This window comes from Mugil cephalus, chromosome 15, assembly GCF_022458985.1.
Source record: "Mugil cephalus isolate CIBA_MC_2020 chromosome 15, CIBA_Mcephalus_1.1, whole genome shotgun sequence".
In the NCBI taxonomy this organism is placed as follows: Eukaryota; Metazoa; Chordata; class Actinopteri; order Mugiliformes; family Mugilidae; genus Mugil; species Mugil cephalus.
Window position 1 is genome coordinate 1,769,083 of NC_061784.1, and position 14,946 is coordinate 1,784,028.

Genomic DNA, 14,946 nt, shown 5'->3' on the forward strand with positions numbered 1-14,946 from the left:
CAGGAGGGCTGCATCATGAATCAGGCGAATCTCTAAGCTGACCTATCTGCATTTTTCAGACCTCAGCTTTACCTTAATTGGAGTCCACCAGATTGTATATCCTCTAATCCCCAGTGTCCATGAAGGCCTCTGGGGTGTCAGTGGTGCTCTCTATGTCTTGCCTTAAGTGGGGAGTCATTATACGTTGTATCAAACATAGAGGATGTACTCTCTAGTCAGCTTTAGGTACAGCTACACAATTCGATTTATTTCCCACTGGGCCAACACTAAGAATATTAACTCAGCTCTGTAGGGCAGAGCTTGAAAGCACCCCCATCTACCTGCAGGTGTCTTCTACAAGACAGAAGCAGCATGGTAGGGCTTGCAAGGAGACGGACTTAATTGTTGAGTCAAGGCAGACATATTCTATAAAAGAATTTGCTTGTCAAAATAAAATCATCGTTTTCCTGTTTCGTTTCAACAGGGTGCTTGTGGAAATAAACAAGAACACAAACAGGATGACTAACGCATAACATGTTCACCCTGTTATGATTATTTATAGTAGAATCTGATAATTTTTGGTAATTTTGAAAATATGGTTCATAAATATGTTAAAAATCTTCCCTGGGCACCCTGTTACTGTTTTGCACAGTAAGAAATGTAGATGAGCTTTTTTTTTTTTTTTTTTTTTTTCCAGCAAGTGTTGTTGTTTTTTTATTATTAATGATTATGAATTTACTAGCTATGTACTTCTAAAAGAATTGTTAAAAATGTCATGCTTGTATTTGTCAAGGAATGACACCATTGTCTGCTGCAGAAAAGCAACTACAGGGCACATTGAGATGCAGACCCTTAAAGAAGGCAACAATACTCCAATAAAGAGAAAGATAGGCGCAGAGATGCTAATAATGCTAATGACTTATGTTTGTTATTGAAGTTTTTTTTTTTTTTTTTAATGAATGAATTTCCTTTATGAGATCTGTTATTGCCTGTGTATGGGTGTGAGGGGTTGGATGGGACTGGGTTAAATGATAATTAATGATTTATTGTTATTTTATTATTGGAATTATTATTATTGGACTTTCATTAATTAAATATGTTTTTCACTGATATGGAGTCCACCCTGTTACATCCTGTCCAGCGTTACTCTTCGTCCACCCTGTTACTTGTGTATTTTTTGATAATTAAATGTGTTTACTTGCAGTGTATGGCTTGCCAAATTGAACTCGCTCACAAAATAATAAAGAATTCCACTGAAATTCCCTTTAATTCGAAAAGAAATGTGTTAAAATTAGACTGTGCCTAAAAATAGAGTAAGACTTTTTGTGAATAAACTTGTTTGTGAAAATTTGTTAAAATTGATATTTCAAGGGACATTTTAATTCTCAGAAAATGAATAAATGTGCATTCAAAACATATTAATAGAGATGAGGATGTCCTGTAACAGAGTGGACATTTTGTCCTTGTTTTGTATCCCGAGCTGGATCAGTATAGTTTGCTTACAGTTTAATGAGTCCTTCTTCTGATAAAATTCAAAAATAAATAAATAAATAAATAAATATATATATATATAACTTTTTTCTGATGAAAGTAAACCAGGCTGAAATGGTATCAAATAGTAGGAATGACCCATCTTTATTATACGCCTATTGCCCTATTGCTTTTCTTTTTTTTTTTTCTCTGCTTTGACACTTTCCTTGCATGGGATTAATAAATTACATACAATACATCCATTTTGCAAGGATTATAGTATTATAGCATCTATGAAGCCAGCAAAATGTATTGGATCATTATTTCTTTACCAACATTTTCTGGTCTACGGTTTATTTTGAAGGCAGTTGCCGGAAGTTCCAAATCCCGTGGAAACCAGAGTGGGCGGAGCTTGCTGCTGCCATTCGACTCCAGGTTTGATGCGGCGATGGAGTCCTCGGTGGCCAGCCTACTGTAGTCAGTCCTACGAGCTACTTTAGCTGACAACTTTTAGTTTCCTCCGCGCTTCTACCAGTCCGCCGACTTATACAGAGGACAAAGTAGACATTTTGCCACAGTTTCATTCTATTTTTACCCGTAAAACCAGGCCAGACTAGACCTATCGCGCAGTATCCCCACCACCTTTCGTGATATTTTTTTCCCCGAAGCCAAATATTGCTTGGAGGACTAAAAGAGAAAAGCAAAGCGCACTTTGCCGGAGGACGAGAAGATGTAGAAGAGGGCATGAAACGACTGATAATGAGGAGAAGCCCTGCAACTAACAGATACACAGTGAGGAGTCCTGGTTGCGGATTCAGGCTGCTCGGTCATCGAGCTGAGGGGGTGAATTTTTGGGAGAAGTCGTGTGAAGCACAAAGAGCGTATTAAAGCCGACAAGTTGAAACCATGCACACTGTGTACTGACAGGGGAGCGGCACCAGTGTTCCCGACTTGTTTTCTGCACGGACTTTCGCCACAATACAAAGTTAGGCAAGTTTACCGTCTGCTGAAATAAGGCTGTTGAAGTATCTACACCCAGACAGTTAAATGCGCCTTTATATTCACTCTCCACCGATGTGTTTTCCTGCTGCAGTGTGAGCCTTTTCTGAACTGAAGTCCACTTTAAATGCAGACTGCTCTGCGGTCAGTGGGAGCACAGCCGAGCTGACAGTGCCACTTGATTTTTAATTCGGTTCATCTTTTGCCGTCCAGTACTAACACTATGGAGCTGATCTATCAGAGGATTGTGCTGCTGTGGTGCATCTTCCTGGACTGGGTTCTTCTGGCTACTGCTGAGGAAGGTGAGTCAAGATGATTGTTATTTTCTTTTGCCTTGCCTTGTTTTCTGGGGTTTCATGTCTGGGTAAAGTGTCAATTAGTGTCACATCCTGCTCCGTGTAGTAAAGCCACAATTTAAAAGAATGCTGTGCACCACACTACAGATGAAATGCACCCAAATCTCAGCAGAATAATCACAGAAATATGTGGACTGTAGAGGATGGAGATAATCCAATATTTCTTACCCCTGTCAATTGTATAGTTTATTTTGACAGAGTTGTGCCTTAGTGTTGTTTTTAACCTCTTAGGGTCTACAGAGAGGCCATTTCTAAGACCAGCTCACTATTTTCACTTTCAAGTCATCAAAAGGTTCCCATTCTCAGTGGACCTTTAACCAGCTTTAAAAAAAAAAAAATCAAATACTAAAATAGTCAGTGCATAGAGGCTAATTCAGGCCTGCTGTGATTTTCAGTTGGTTAATGTAGAGAGCTACGGGGGTCTTTTTAAGTTTTACATTGATGAAAAACATCAAGAACGCAGATATGTAAAATATGTAATCGGGGTCATAATTGATATCCATTTCTGGTGGCATTAACAACCAAATTGTCCTGAACCAGCTTTGTAAGCCAGACAAGGAGAAAGTCTAAAATTACTGTCATAATGTTAAAGAAAATTATGGCTTGAAATGGTCTGGCTTTACAGGAGATTATTGTGCAGCGTTATCGGCATAACAACAGAGGCAGTGTCTGGATAATTTGCTTAATGCAGTGGTGAAAGAGTGAGTCTCAGTGACAAGCCACAAGGCTGGGTGGTTACTTATTTCCAATCTTCTGACATGTCTCTATTTTTTTTTGTGTGACAATAATGGGAAGATTCTTTGGGGTGAACTGAAAACTGAATTGTTAAAAACGCAGCAGAAAACAGCCGCAAAACCTTTGATAGAAACTGTGTTTTTTGGAAATAATAGGCCTGTGTTTACTGAGGATCAAAGGATCACAACTGGGGTTCTTTAAGAGCTGTCGAACTGCAGGGGTTTTAAAATTACCTTACTGCCTTGTAGGCTGCAGGCTGTTGTTCACCTGTAAAGTCCTGAAGGCGTTTATTCGCCATTGTGCTTTGTCTGCGTTCAGCCTAGCTGTGTGCAGTGATGCCGCACAGTTATCGTGTCAATTCCTCCTCATTAGATAACGACATCAAATGCGTACATTAACACAAAAACATTGACCTGACAGACATTCCTTAATTTGTCAACATGTGCTGCTTGATGATTTGTAGCTTCAAAAAAATAAACTTGCCGTGATAACAAGGTGCTCTTTAACAATGAAACTTTTCCTCCAAGTCTGCTCATTCCCAACAAAAGTCTGCGCAAACAGGAACACTGTGAACATGCATGACTTCACGTGTTGTATGGCAGGAACACAAATCTGTCAGCTGCCTCTGGTTTGAGACCTCAAACGTTTTTCTTATGAAGACTTACAATTACTGTTACACACTGTACAAACACACCAAGTGGGTTTTGCTAGTCCTGCCTACACGCCCATTAAAAGAAGATGTCAAATTTCAGCAGCTACTGAGAGTCTGAATTCTTGCGGGAAAGATATTGTTGACTTTGTATTTGAAGATGGAAGTTTGGGATTTTCCCAAACACTTAATTTTGGTCAGAGTTTTCTGGGAGCCAGGAATCAGTCCATTACGGGAGCTGGAGCCCCTCCAGCTGGGGCTGCAGGTTTTGCAGTTGAGACCTGACCTCTGACTCAACTCAGAATTTATGTTCTTCTGCTTTTTTCTCTGGGACGTACTTAACCTCAGAAGAGTATGCGGATGGGGATGTCCCTTAGGTGTTTGGTGTTGGAAACGTTGAGGAAAAACTTGAACAGTCTCAATGGACTTGGCCCTGTATCACCTTTTTTTGAGTTTACAACAAGCTGGTCCCAAACAGGTGTGACTCCGACGCCATGGTGGAGAACAGGCGTACTGTATACGGGAGCTGGGGTTTAGTAGCGCCTTGTCGGCCGTCTCCAGAACATCTGTGTCTTGCCAAGTGTGAACAAGATGTCTGGTTTTCGTGTCTAGGGTAATGGCCCACTCCTCTGCCAGCACTCTCTGGATCATTCTCCCCCTTGTTCTGCACCTAGTAGGGAATTCTGTAATGAACTGATGGGAGGGCAGATGAAGCTCACAGCTGCCAAATCTCTCCTCCTTTTCCAACTAACAGATAAATGACTCACTTACACACACCACTTGCTTGTTCAGTGCATGGATCTCTCTTCCCTCGGTCTCTATGAAGATTAAAACACAGGCCTCTTGATCAGATAATTACTTTGGCTAGAAATTAATAACACACAATAGGGATGCGCGCACACACTCACAGGAAAAACAAACACTTGCTCTGCCTCACCTTGCATATAAAAAAATGTATGATTCCCAGAAAAGTATAACCAACACCCTAAAAATAAAATGCTTGTTCGTTTAGTCACTCTACTGTAAACCTACTATACAAATATCTGACTTCATAAATGTAAGCCATAATGATTCCTTATACTCCCACGCACCGACCCAACCTATAAAGTATCCCTTTTTTCTCACAACTGCTCTTTATTCCCTGCACATACAGTTTCTCTTTCTTACCGATTGCAAGATGTAGCCGCTGACTGAGGCACTGCAGTCTTTTCCACCTGTTCAGGTCCAGAGCTTTAACGACACCAACACTGTCGTCAGAAGTGATCACTTCTCTCTAATATATATGCCTTAAAGGCCTTATTTTGAGAGTAACTGAATCATCTGCATGAACGTCTGAGGTCCATTGACGGCCCTTCTTAGAATGATTTATTTAAAACCGATTTCAACTGGCAAAGTTGGGGGGGGGGGGGGGGGAATGCATATTAATGTGTGTTTCTATTGCCTGTGGATGCCATTAAACTTTAATGGTGCACTTAAAGAACCACTTTATCTTCAAAAAAAAAAATGAAGAAATGTGGTGGGAATATGGCATTTATGTTTCCCCTATATGTAAATTTGAGGTTGGTCACAGTCCTTATTGCACATTTTGTGACCGTCATTATTCTTTTTTTTGTGTTAATTCAGTTTTATTTTGGGGTTTCTTATATTTGAAACACGTTTGAAAAACACAAAAGTTCTTGATACGTCTGTTGGTGCTGTTTGAACACAGACCTGTGGTGGTACGATATGCTATGTAAATGTCTGCTCAACACTGCTGTCGAGCACAGAAATACACAAGTTTATTTTTGTCTGAGATGCTTCTTCTTAGCACGTGCAGTTCAAAATTGTAAATCCATCTTTCTTGACTCTGGCAACAGTGAGTATGTCTTCTGCAATATGGAGTGTTGTTGCAGCTGTTACTTTCCTTTATTTACAAGTCATCTTTTCAAATGGGATGCAACAAGAGACAAGAGAGTGCAGCTGCCACTGTAATATTGTTTAGGTAAGGCCTTGTCTTTTGAAGCTTCCCTTGCTAACTTTATATACTCTCATTTGAACTAAAGCAACTCTAAAGGAGACTGAAGAGGTGGCATTAGAGTCTTTTTATTTGACAGCTCATAGATACATGTTCATGCACCAGGATGAACAATGAGCTGTCACAGGCTGGTGGTCCAGAGGCGAAACAGGAGATATGCACGTAGTAAATTTAAAACATACTGTAAGTCCATGAGTGGCCATATTTCCCAAGCAAGGCAGTTGATTGGTGATGGTTGGGTTCAAACAGTTACAGAGGCCAACATCTCCTCTGCAGTTTGTCTTAGGCCTGTGACATACCAAGGCGACAGCTGGCTGTTGGTGAGCATGCCTTGATTTTTCCGGTGTGTCCTGCACTATTAGCACTAGTCGGACACCTGTCGCTGGCTTTTCAGCTAAATAGTTCAAGTCCAACATTCAGTGCATTTACATGCATGTGAAAAAAAACGAATTATTCCTTTAATTGGACTCTAACTAGAGAACTTAGGCCAAGCGCGTGTAAACAAGTTACTCCAACTAAAATCACAGTTCTCCTTATCTGATTGAGACACCCAGATAATGCAAGTGGAATTCGGTTTTGCCATGTATAAGCTTAATCGGACTACAATCGGGTAATGCGTGTGCGCATGTTCCAGAAACACTGTGCTGGCATGTGACCCTGGAACAAAAACATCCAAGAGAGCCGGTAGAGCTGGTAAAAGAACCGTCTGTCCGTCCAGAAGTAGCGCACACATTACGTATGATATTAAAAAAAGTGTACTATTATCCATCTGGTTGTTGAAATGCCGGTCTGCTGCATGAACAACTTGTGTTTATTATATGATGTAGTAGGTCAATCGGAAAGGGGACTGTATTAACATGGTATTAACTTGCTGGAAAGGCACATATCGCCACCTAATGTGGAGGAGGAGGACATGTTCCCGTCAGTTATTCAATTTTCCCCGCTGCATGTAAACTGGGACAAGGACCGTAGTCAGAAAGTTGAATTTCGAGCATAGCTTGATTAAGCTGTGCATCAAACGCACTGATTGATGATGTTGTTGTTGGTATGAAATGTCGGGGTCTACAGGGTTGAGGCGTCGTTGATATTGTGTTCATATCAGGCGTTTACATGAATGAAGAAAAAAAAACAAAAAAAAACACACAGCCTCTATATTTGTCTCTTTCAAGATGGGACCTGGATTAAAAAAGGTGCAGTTCTAGTCACTGAAGAATACGGATCTGTCATGATGTTTGGCCTAAACATGACTTAAGAAACAAAGTGTGGAGTTCAAAGGGCACACTTCTGTGGTTTTACATTGCATGTACATTTCATATAGTCTAATTAAAGCACACAAATATTTTTCCTGCGTGAATTTAATAAAATGTAGACCTACTGGCCTGCACGATTCAGGAGAGGCCAGCTGTGTAGCTCTGTCAACAGTAATAGTAGTAGCTTTTCCAGTTTCCCATAATAGTGTATTTCCTGTCATGCCAGCTGGACATTAGCCATAGTCTTTGTGGAGCGTTTAAGTGCAACTTTTTTTTCCTGGACACGTGCAACATGAGCGAGTTCTTTGTGTGAGGTTGTTGTGTCCTTATTTGAAACAAATTCTGCAAAAGCCACCAGTTGCTCAAATTCAGCCAAGAACATGGAGCATACTTCTCATTAGGGTTGTAAGAGAATTAGTTGGAATTCTAATGCTGGCATGTTGTCAATAAAAAATACAAAATAAGAAAAGTAACATAAATTCCAGTAATGCGATATTGGAAAACTCTGTAAACTCATGTATAAAATGGTAACTTATTCATATTTATTTTCAATAAACTTTTTAACAGTCATCACTGAAAAAAGCAAGGTTAACCCTACAAGTACGCATCAGCAGATGGAGAAAAACTGGAGGAACCTGTGCGGAGTGTGAGCACGTAGACATAAATCCACTTCTAACAGTAATGCCTTAATATGGAGTTAAACCAAACATTCAGGACTCATATTTATTCTGTCTTCTGATAGTTGACCACCCTAAGGAGGAAGGTGAGACGGAGGTCCACCCTCCCAAAAACAGCAGGATGTCTTCACATTTTTTGTAACGTCTGTCTTCTGTTTATTCTTTCACCTCCTGACTCCTTCGTAGCACAACTAGCATGATGAATAGCGTAATGCTGCTCAGTCTAAACTAAACCTGGCTAAGTGTCTCAAATGTAGAAAGGATGTTTTTATCTAAGAGGCCTTACTTGAGCCCCAATCCCTTCTTTCACAGTCATGTACCCTTTTCTTTTGCTACTCTTTCCACGTCCTCTGTCTCCTTGATGTTTGACTGCTGCTATGCTGTTTTCTCTTGCTGACTGTCTCCCCTGCCGTGGAAATGTGGATCGCTTCCCAGAAATCCTTTTAAATGGAACCGATTTTTATAAGAAAGGGATTTGCATTTAAAGCAACCTCCCCCCTCTCTGAAAGCCTGTAGCCCATCATCCTCAGTACCTCAATCCGATGATTAGCTTCCTCAAGAGTTAAACAGGCATCCGAGTGCCACAAGTACTCTCAGTCCGTGTCTCTCTCCATCACGCCCTCTCCCCCTCTTAGGGAAGTATGGATATGGCAGCTGGGAGTTGCAGGTGGATGATAGTTTGGCTTGGTGATAGGATACACCCCCAGCCCATACATCCATGTCAGGCATTCACTTTGGAGAGCCAGTCTGTCCTCCACCCACACACTACTCTCTGAGAGTGGGACACAATGGGTACAGGCTGCAGCAGAGAGGGAATGAGGCCACAGCCTATCAGCCATAAGCACCAAGGAGAATGGCACTTTTAGAGGGATGGGGGTTCTCTTTGAAGTGAGTCAAGGAAAGATGGGGAGACCGGCATGAGTCAACGAAACCAAAAGAGCAAGTGCAGAGAGGGCAGGGAGGGTGCTAGCATCTGCAAGTCTGCACAGGGCATAATGAGCAAAGTATGGGTGCTGCCTATCTTCATTCTTTAATCACACACACCTGGGGCTAGATGTGAGATATATGCAATGGGCTGAATGTGTGATTATAATAAAGGGATTAAAAAGGCCCTTAATTAGAAGACAACAACAGCGAAGGAGCTATTTATCTCAGGTCCATCTTTCTCATTTATCTTGCGTGCTAATCACAGCTGTTACTCGAGGCACGCTGAACATTGTGCTGGAAGAAAATCCTTTGTGAAACGCTGCTGCGTTCCATTGTTGTGCTATGCCTTGTGATGTTTTTGTCGCTACATTCAAAAATAGAATGAAATCTTGAAGGGAAAGAAGGCTGGTGAGACGTCTGGGGCTGGATGTGCAAGAATTGATTAAAAAAAAGCAACCCTGATTTAAACATTTCTCTGCTTGAAGCATCAGCCGACTTGATTCGATTTGAGGCTGGGATATTTTCCACCCTGCGTCACAGGTTGACCTACATCTTGTGTTTGATATGCCCGTTTTAAGTTAAAATGCAATTCGTTTGGTTCGACATCAGCCTAGAGAGCACGTACATATTTGCTTCTACCTTTCACACATCTTGAGCATTTCTCTCAGGGGCTGCTTTCATATAGAGCTCTGAACGTAGTGGCATCCGCTATATACAGCATCCCTATGCACTAGTCCTCCCACAGCACTCACACAGCTAAGAGCTTTAAGAGGGAGTCATGCTCCAAAATGTAGTGGGTCATTTCAGTTTAACAAGTATTAAACACTTCTCTTTGGCAGCTTGGTGCCTTATTTTTGGACGCCCCTTTGCCTATCAACCATATCCAAACACAAAAGAGCCTTTATATCATTGAGATGGAGCAAAAGTGCAGTTTTGAAATTTAAACTGTTTGTAACCTGCTCAATCCACCCCCTGCTGAAAGCTGAGGCTGAGGAAGCAAATGAATAGTCTTTGTACTTATTCTTGCCGGGAGTCTGTTCTCTTGTATCTTTACTTAGATGTGTCAATCCTTCGATGGTTTATTTAGCTAGAGTACTGTTAGCTTCAAGCTGTCCACCTCCCACAGCAGATTAGTCACTGAAAGCTGCATGTATGTGGTTCTTCTACATTATTTCCACTCAAAATGAATTGTCAATTCTGCTTTCATAAAGGTTTTGATGAAAAACTACCTTTAAGGACAGCAGTAGACATTTTTGGGGCTCATGAAGAGTTTGTGAGATCCATCAGAAATTTAGCTGTGTGTGTTTTATCCCAAGCCGAGTTGAATAATGTCATGTTGTCATGTAGTAATGAGTAAATGGCACAAAACAGGATCTGGCTAATAATTTCTCTGTATTTATCTTATCGGAACTATCTGGTGTAATTACTGGAAGATACAGGCATCACAGGAGTGGCCTCCCAGATTTCAGCACTGTGTGACGAACCTGGAAATTTGATTTGCATTATAGATTTTTAAAACCAAGCTTCAGTTCAATTTTCACGGTGTAATAATGGAGCCCCTTTCACATCAAACTTCTTAGCGACCCTTTCACATCGCACAAATTCATATTTTGTGTAACCTGGGTCGACCCGGGATTTTATCGGCTTGGCTATGCTCAGCTTCGATGTGAACAGGAATGCTGCGTCAACCCGCTAATTTACACGATGACATTGATGTACCTGCCTGTCACATTCAGATTTTGTCATTGGACGGCTGGCCTGACCGTGTCATTGTAGAAGATCCAAGGCTACAGAGCAGTTCTGGTCTACTCCCATAAGAGACCAATCCCTGAAGGACAGAGATTTTTGTCCATTTTTTCAATCAAACAAATCAAATGTGTTGTTACATGATCATTAATGGAAACACATGAATTTGTCCTATGTCATGTTCGGGAAATCATGCCAGGGCATCTTGATGTGAACTGCGCCTGCACACCTGTGTTTATATTAGGGATGGCTCGATACCACTTTTTCACATCCGATACCGATACTGCAGCCTTGAGGATCGGCCGGTACCGATCCTATACTAATATGTTTGTTTTTGTCACTCTAAAAGTTGTTAATGATACGTGGATGTAATTTGCTTGATACTGACTTCTAGAAACATCACAGTACGACAGCTATTCTGGTCCCCAAAAGAAAGAAGGTAAATGTGTGACCACAGCTGAAGTTATGATATGACTTTATTAACTCGCATAGCTTTTAACAGCATTTGTAAACACTGCACCACCTGCACCATATTAATGTTTGAAATAAAATAAATAATAAAATAAATAAATAATTTCAGTGTATAAATAAATATAAATGATATAATTTTAATAATGTTTGCAAGTTCCTGCACTGTAAAAGCACCGTGAACGCACCTATGTGCCATGCAGCTGCAGCAAGCATGTAACATGTGTGGATCAATTGTGGAATGAGCTATTGACAATGTGGCAGAAAGCCGGCCTGAGCCTTTAGTTGAAAAGAAAGGTAGGACGACTTCGGTCATTTGGAGAAATTTTGGATTCAGATTGTCGGACTTGTAGCAGAAGGGGATTGTTTGTAACGTTTGTTGCGCCGTTGTTTCTGCATCCCAAAGCAACACGACAAATTTATGTTAAGTTCTGCCATTAAGTGGTCTACGACAAAGTACTGAAGGAGCAAAAGACCCAAAAAAGCGTGTCAACCACGCACCGCAACACAGTCCTCCATTGTGGACACTCTTTACAATGCCACTCCAAATCCCACCGGCTCCCGGCGACAGCAAGAGATAACGGAGGCTGTGACATTTATGCTATAAAAAGTTATGTTTAAAGTTGAGTTTTGGTGGTTCAATAAATACTTTTTATTATAAATCAATGAATAATTGTGTTTATTAATCGTGATTTCAATATCAATCAAAATAACCGTGATTAGTATTTTTTCCATAATCGTCCAGCGGCAGACATGATGGCACATAAAACATAGGCACATTGCAACCATGGGGCAGCTGAACAACAGTGATACGGCATGTGGTGCAAAGTGAAGTTGAGGATATAAGAGATAGTTTGGGCTAATGGATTGAATCAGACAGGTTCTAATAAAAAAAATCCGATACCTGATCCAGTCATTTTGGCCCAGATCGGACTCAATATCAATCCAGTGGTTCGGATCAGACCATCCCTAGTTTATATACAGCTTGTATAGCGATATGGCACACTTTTATATCGATTATGGCAGCTGCCCTGTATCTGTAGAGAAGAGGAGATTCGGTACACTTAAATGTGTAATGATAACATTGTTGACATGATTCTAAGGCTGGAGCAAGTACTTAAAATATGAACTGTTTCAAGTTAATTCTGTTTAGTTAAAGGGATACACCATACCTATATGAAATTTGAATGTTCAGCAGCGCAGCCGTTATCTTTAGCTTAGCATAGGCGCTGTAATGTAGTGTTGCCAATTAGCCAGTCGTTCGCGGTCAACACACCACCGTGAAAAGTCACGGTGGTGTGTTGATGGAAGTTGGGGGTTTTCAGGTGCTGCATGGTGTCTTTGTGCCTGGCAGCAGTGCTCTTCCGGTGCTTTGCTGGAATATAGTCTATATCTGCTAACAGCTACAGCTAACAGCTACGCTGCCAGATTAGGACAATACCTGGACTGATTTAAATATGCCTTTTCTTACTTCCAACTCGGTGAGTATAATGAGTGTCTAAATTTCACATAGGGGTGCTGTATCCCTTTATATCAAATCAAATCACACATTATTTGTATAGCATTTTTCATGCAAAAAGAAAATTCAACCCAAGGTACTTCGCACATATAAAAACTGATATTTGATGGCACCTGGTTATAGGGCAGTGAAGTGTCTGTAGAAAGTTACCAGACCTGTGTTGTCATCTTTCTGACTCAGTTGTATGTGTCAAGTAGATTTAAGTAGTAGTTTAAGAACTGTGAACTGAGTCAGAAAGATTTAAGAAGTAGTATAGGACCCCATAGCGTCCTGTGGGTTGAGGGGAGGGGCCTCTGTGGATCATCCCACAGATACTTGATCAGTTTGGGATCTAGTGAATTTGGAGGCCAGGTCAACACCTTGTGGTGTTCTTCATGTTTTTGAGTGCCATTGCTATGTGGTGGGGTCTGGTGCCTGGTCTGGTCTAGGTAACATCCACATGAATGCTATGTCCAAAAGTGTAGTTGAACATTTAATTGTCACAAGACGGTCAATGTTATTAACTTCTCCTGTTATTGGTTTTAGTGTTGTGGCTGATCATTGATAACAAGCCAAAAACGTGTGTTATCGCTGCCAAACATGGGCATGTGTTTCTTATCTTCTTGCAGCTCTGATCACAGGGTTTAGACTTGCTCGCACCACTCATTTCAAATGTAAGGACAATCTCTAGGTGGATTTTTCAAATTTGTGGCTGTAACAGACCTTTGACAAAATCTACCAAAGTAAAATGTTTTAATGGAGGCATACCTGAAGGACTTTCATCGCAGAAATAGTCTTTTAAAAGACCCAAGCGCTAAATCATAATGTACGGCTCTGTTTACCAAGAAACTTTACTTCAGTCTTGTGACATTGGGCTGTTATTAAAGACATAATGCTCAGAAAAGTTTACAGCGTGAGTTTCAAGAATAAAACATTTGGCATGCCTCAGCAGGTTTGCACATTTCTTGAATATCAAATATAATAATGCAGAATTAATGAACATTTCTTTAATTCCAGTGGACTCCAGCAATATCACTATGTGCATACTAATAAATAAATATATCCCTGGCCCCGTTAATTAAAACATGTAACCTTGATTTCAAGGAATTTTAATTTCCTTTCCACAGTAGCAGCTACCAATAAGAAATTAAACGAGATACAGAAATACAGTAAAAGGCTGAATAGTGGTGGGTTAACTTTTTAAATCTTAGTGTATTGATTATTTTTATTTTAAATAAGAATCTTTGGTTGCTTATCATTTCAGATAAATAAAATAATACATAATGAGTTTAGAGAGAAAATGAGAATGATGTGGGAGAGTCAATAAGTGGATTAAATAATGGGCAGAGAATTAATTGCATCTTATTTTGACTGTTGTAAAGTATGTTTTTAATTATTAAAATGCCAATAGTTATTGGCAGAAAAACCTTCTGCTATCTTCTTTGACATTTCAAAAATAAGTGACTAATTTGAAAAAAAAAAGGAAAAAAGAAATGCTGTGCACATTAATTGATAATGAAAATAATCGCTAGTGGCAGCTGTAGTCGTGGAGTTCCATAATGAAATTGGTCTCCAGGTTACATTGGAAATGATTAAATAGGAACTTTGCCTCAGAAGCCGCTGCTTTGTCTACTTTCTAATTTAGGCATCATCTCAGCTGGGGTCTCTTTTGCACCCTGCACCATATTCTTTATTTCACAGCAGCATGGCATGAGTAAAAGCAGAAGTTTTGAAAGATCCAGCGTACCCTCCAGAAGTAATATTTTGAATTAAATTAAATAGATCACTTTACCCCCTTTCACACTACATGGAAAACCCAGGTTTCATGCAATGTGAAAGGTTGACCTGTTTCAACCCGGGTCAAATGACCAAGCAGTTGACCTTGGATTTTATCCACTTGGCTGCAGTGTGACCAGGCATCTTGTGTCGACCTGCTAATTTACACCGTGATGTTGATGTACCTGCAAACTTTTGGTCTAGTCCCATAAGATCAGTCTTCCTTTTAGTCCCCCCGAGATGGATCTCTGAAAGGCAGAGATTTTTGTCCATTTTTTTTTTCAATCAAACAAATCAGATGTGTTGTTACTTGATCGTTAATGGAAGCGCATAAGTGAATTAGCCCTACGTCATATTCGGGAAATTGCACCAATCAGGGAATGCGTGTGTGTTTATATACAG

The 14,946-nt window shown here is 40.4% G+C and overlaps 1 protein-coding gene across 3 annotated transcripts in view; it reads left to right on the plus strand.

The window, feature by feature from the left end:
- Positions 1 to 1,861: 1,861 nt before the first annotated feature.
- The window catches only part of ephb4a (eph receptor B4a), a 38,373-nt gene continuing 25,288 nt past the window's right edge, over positions 1,862 to 14,946 (plus strand). The window contains exons 1-2 of one of the 3 annotated variants that reach the window (XM_047606880.1): positions 1,863 to 2,439; positions 2,662 to 2,750. In XM_047606880.1, the coding sequence (XP_047462836.1) occupies positions 2,672 to 2,750 (79 nt within the window). In that variant the 5' untranslated portion in view covers positions 1,863 to 2,439; positions 2,662 to 2,671. Of the gene's footprint in view, positions 2,751 to 14,946 lie in introns of all 3 variants that reach the window. The other 2 variants (XM_047606883.1, XM_047606879.1) reach the window with 2 other exon arrangements.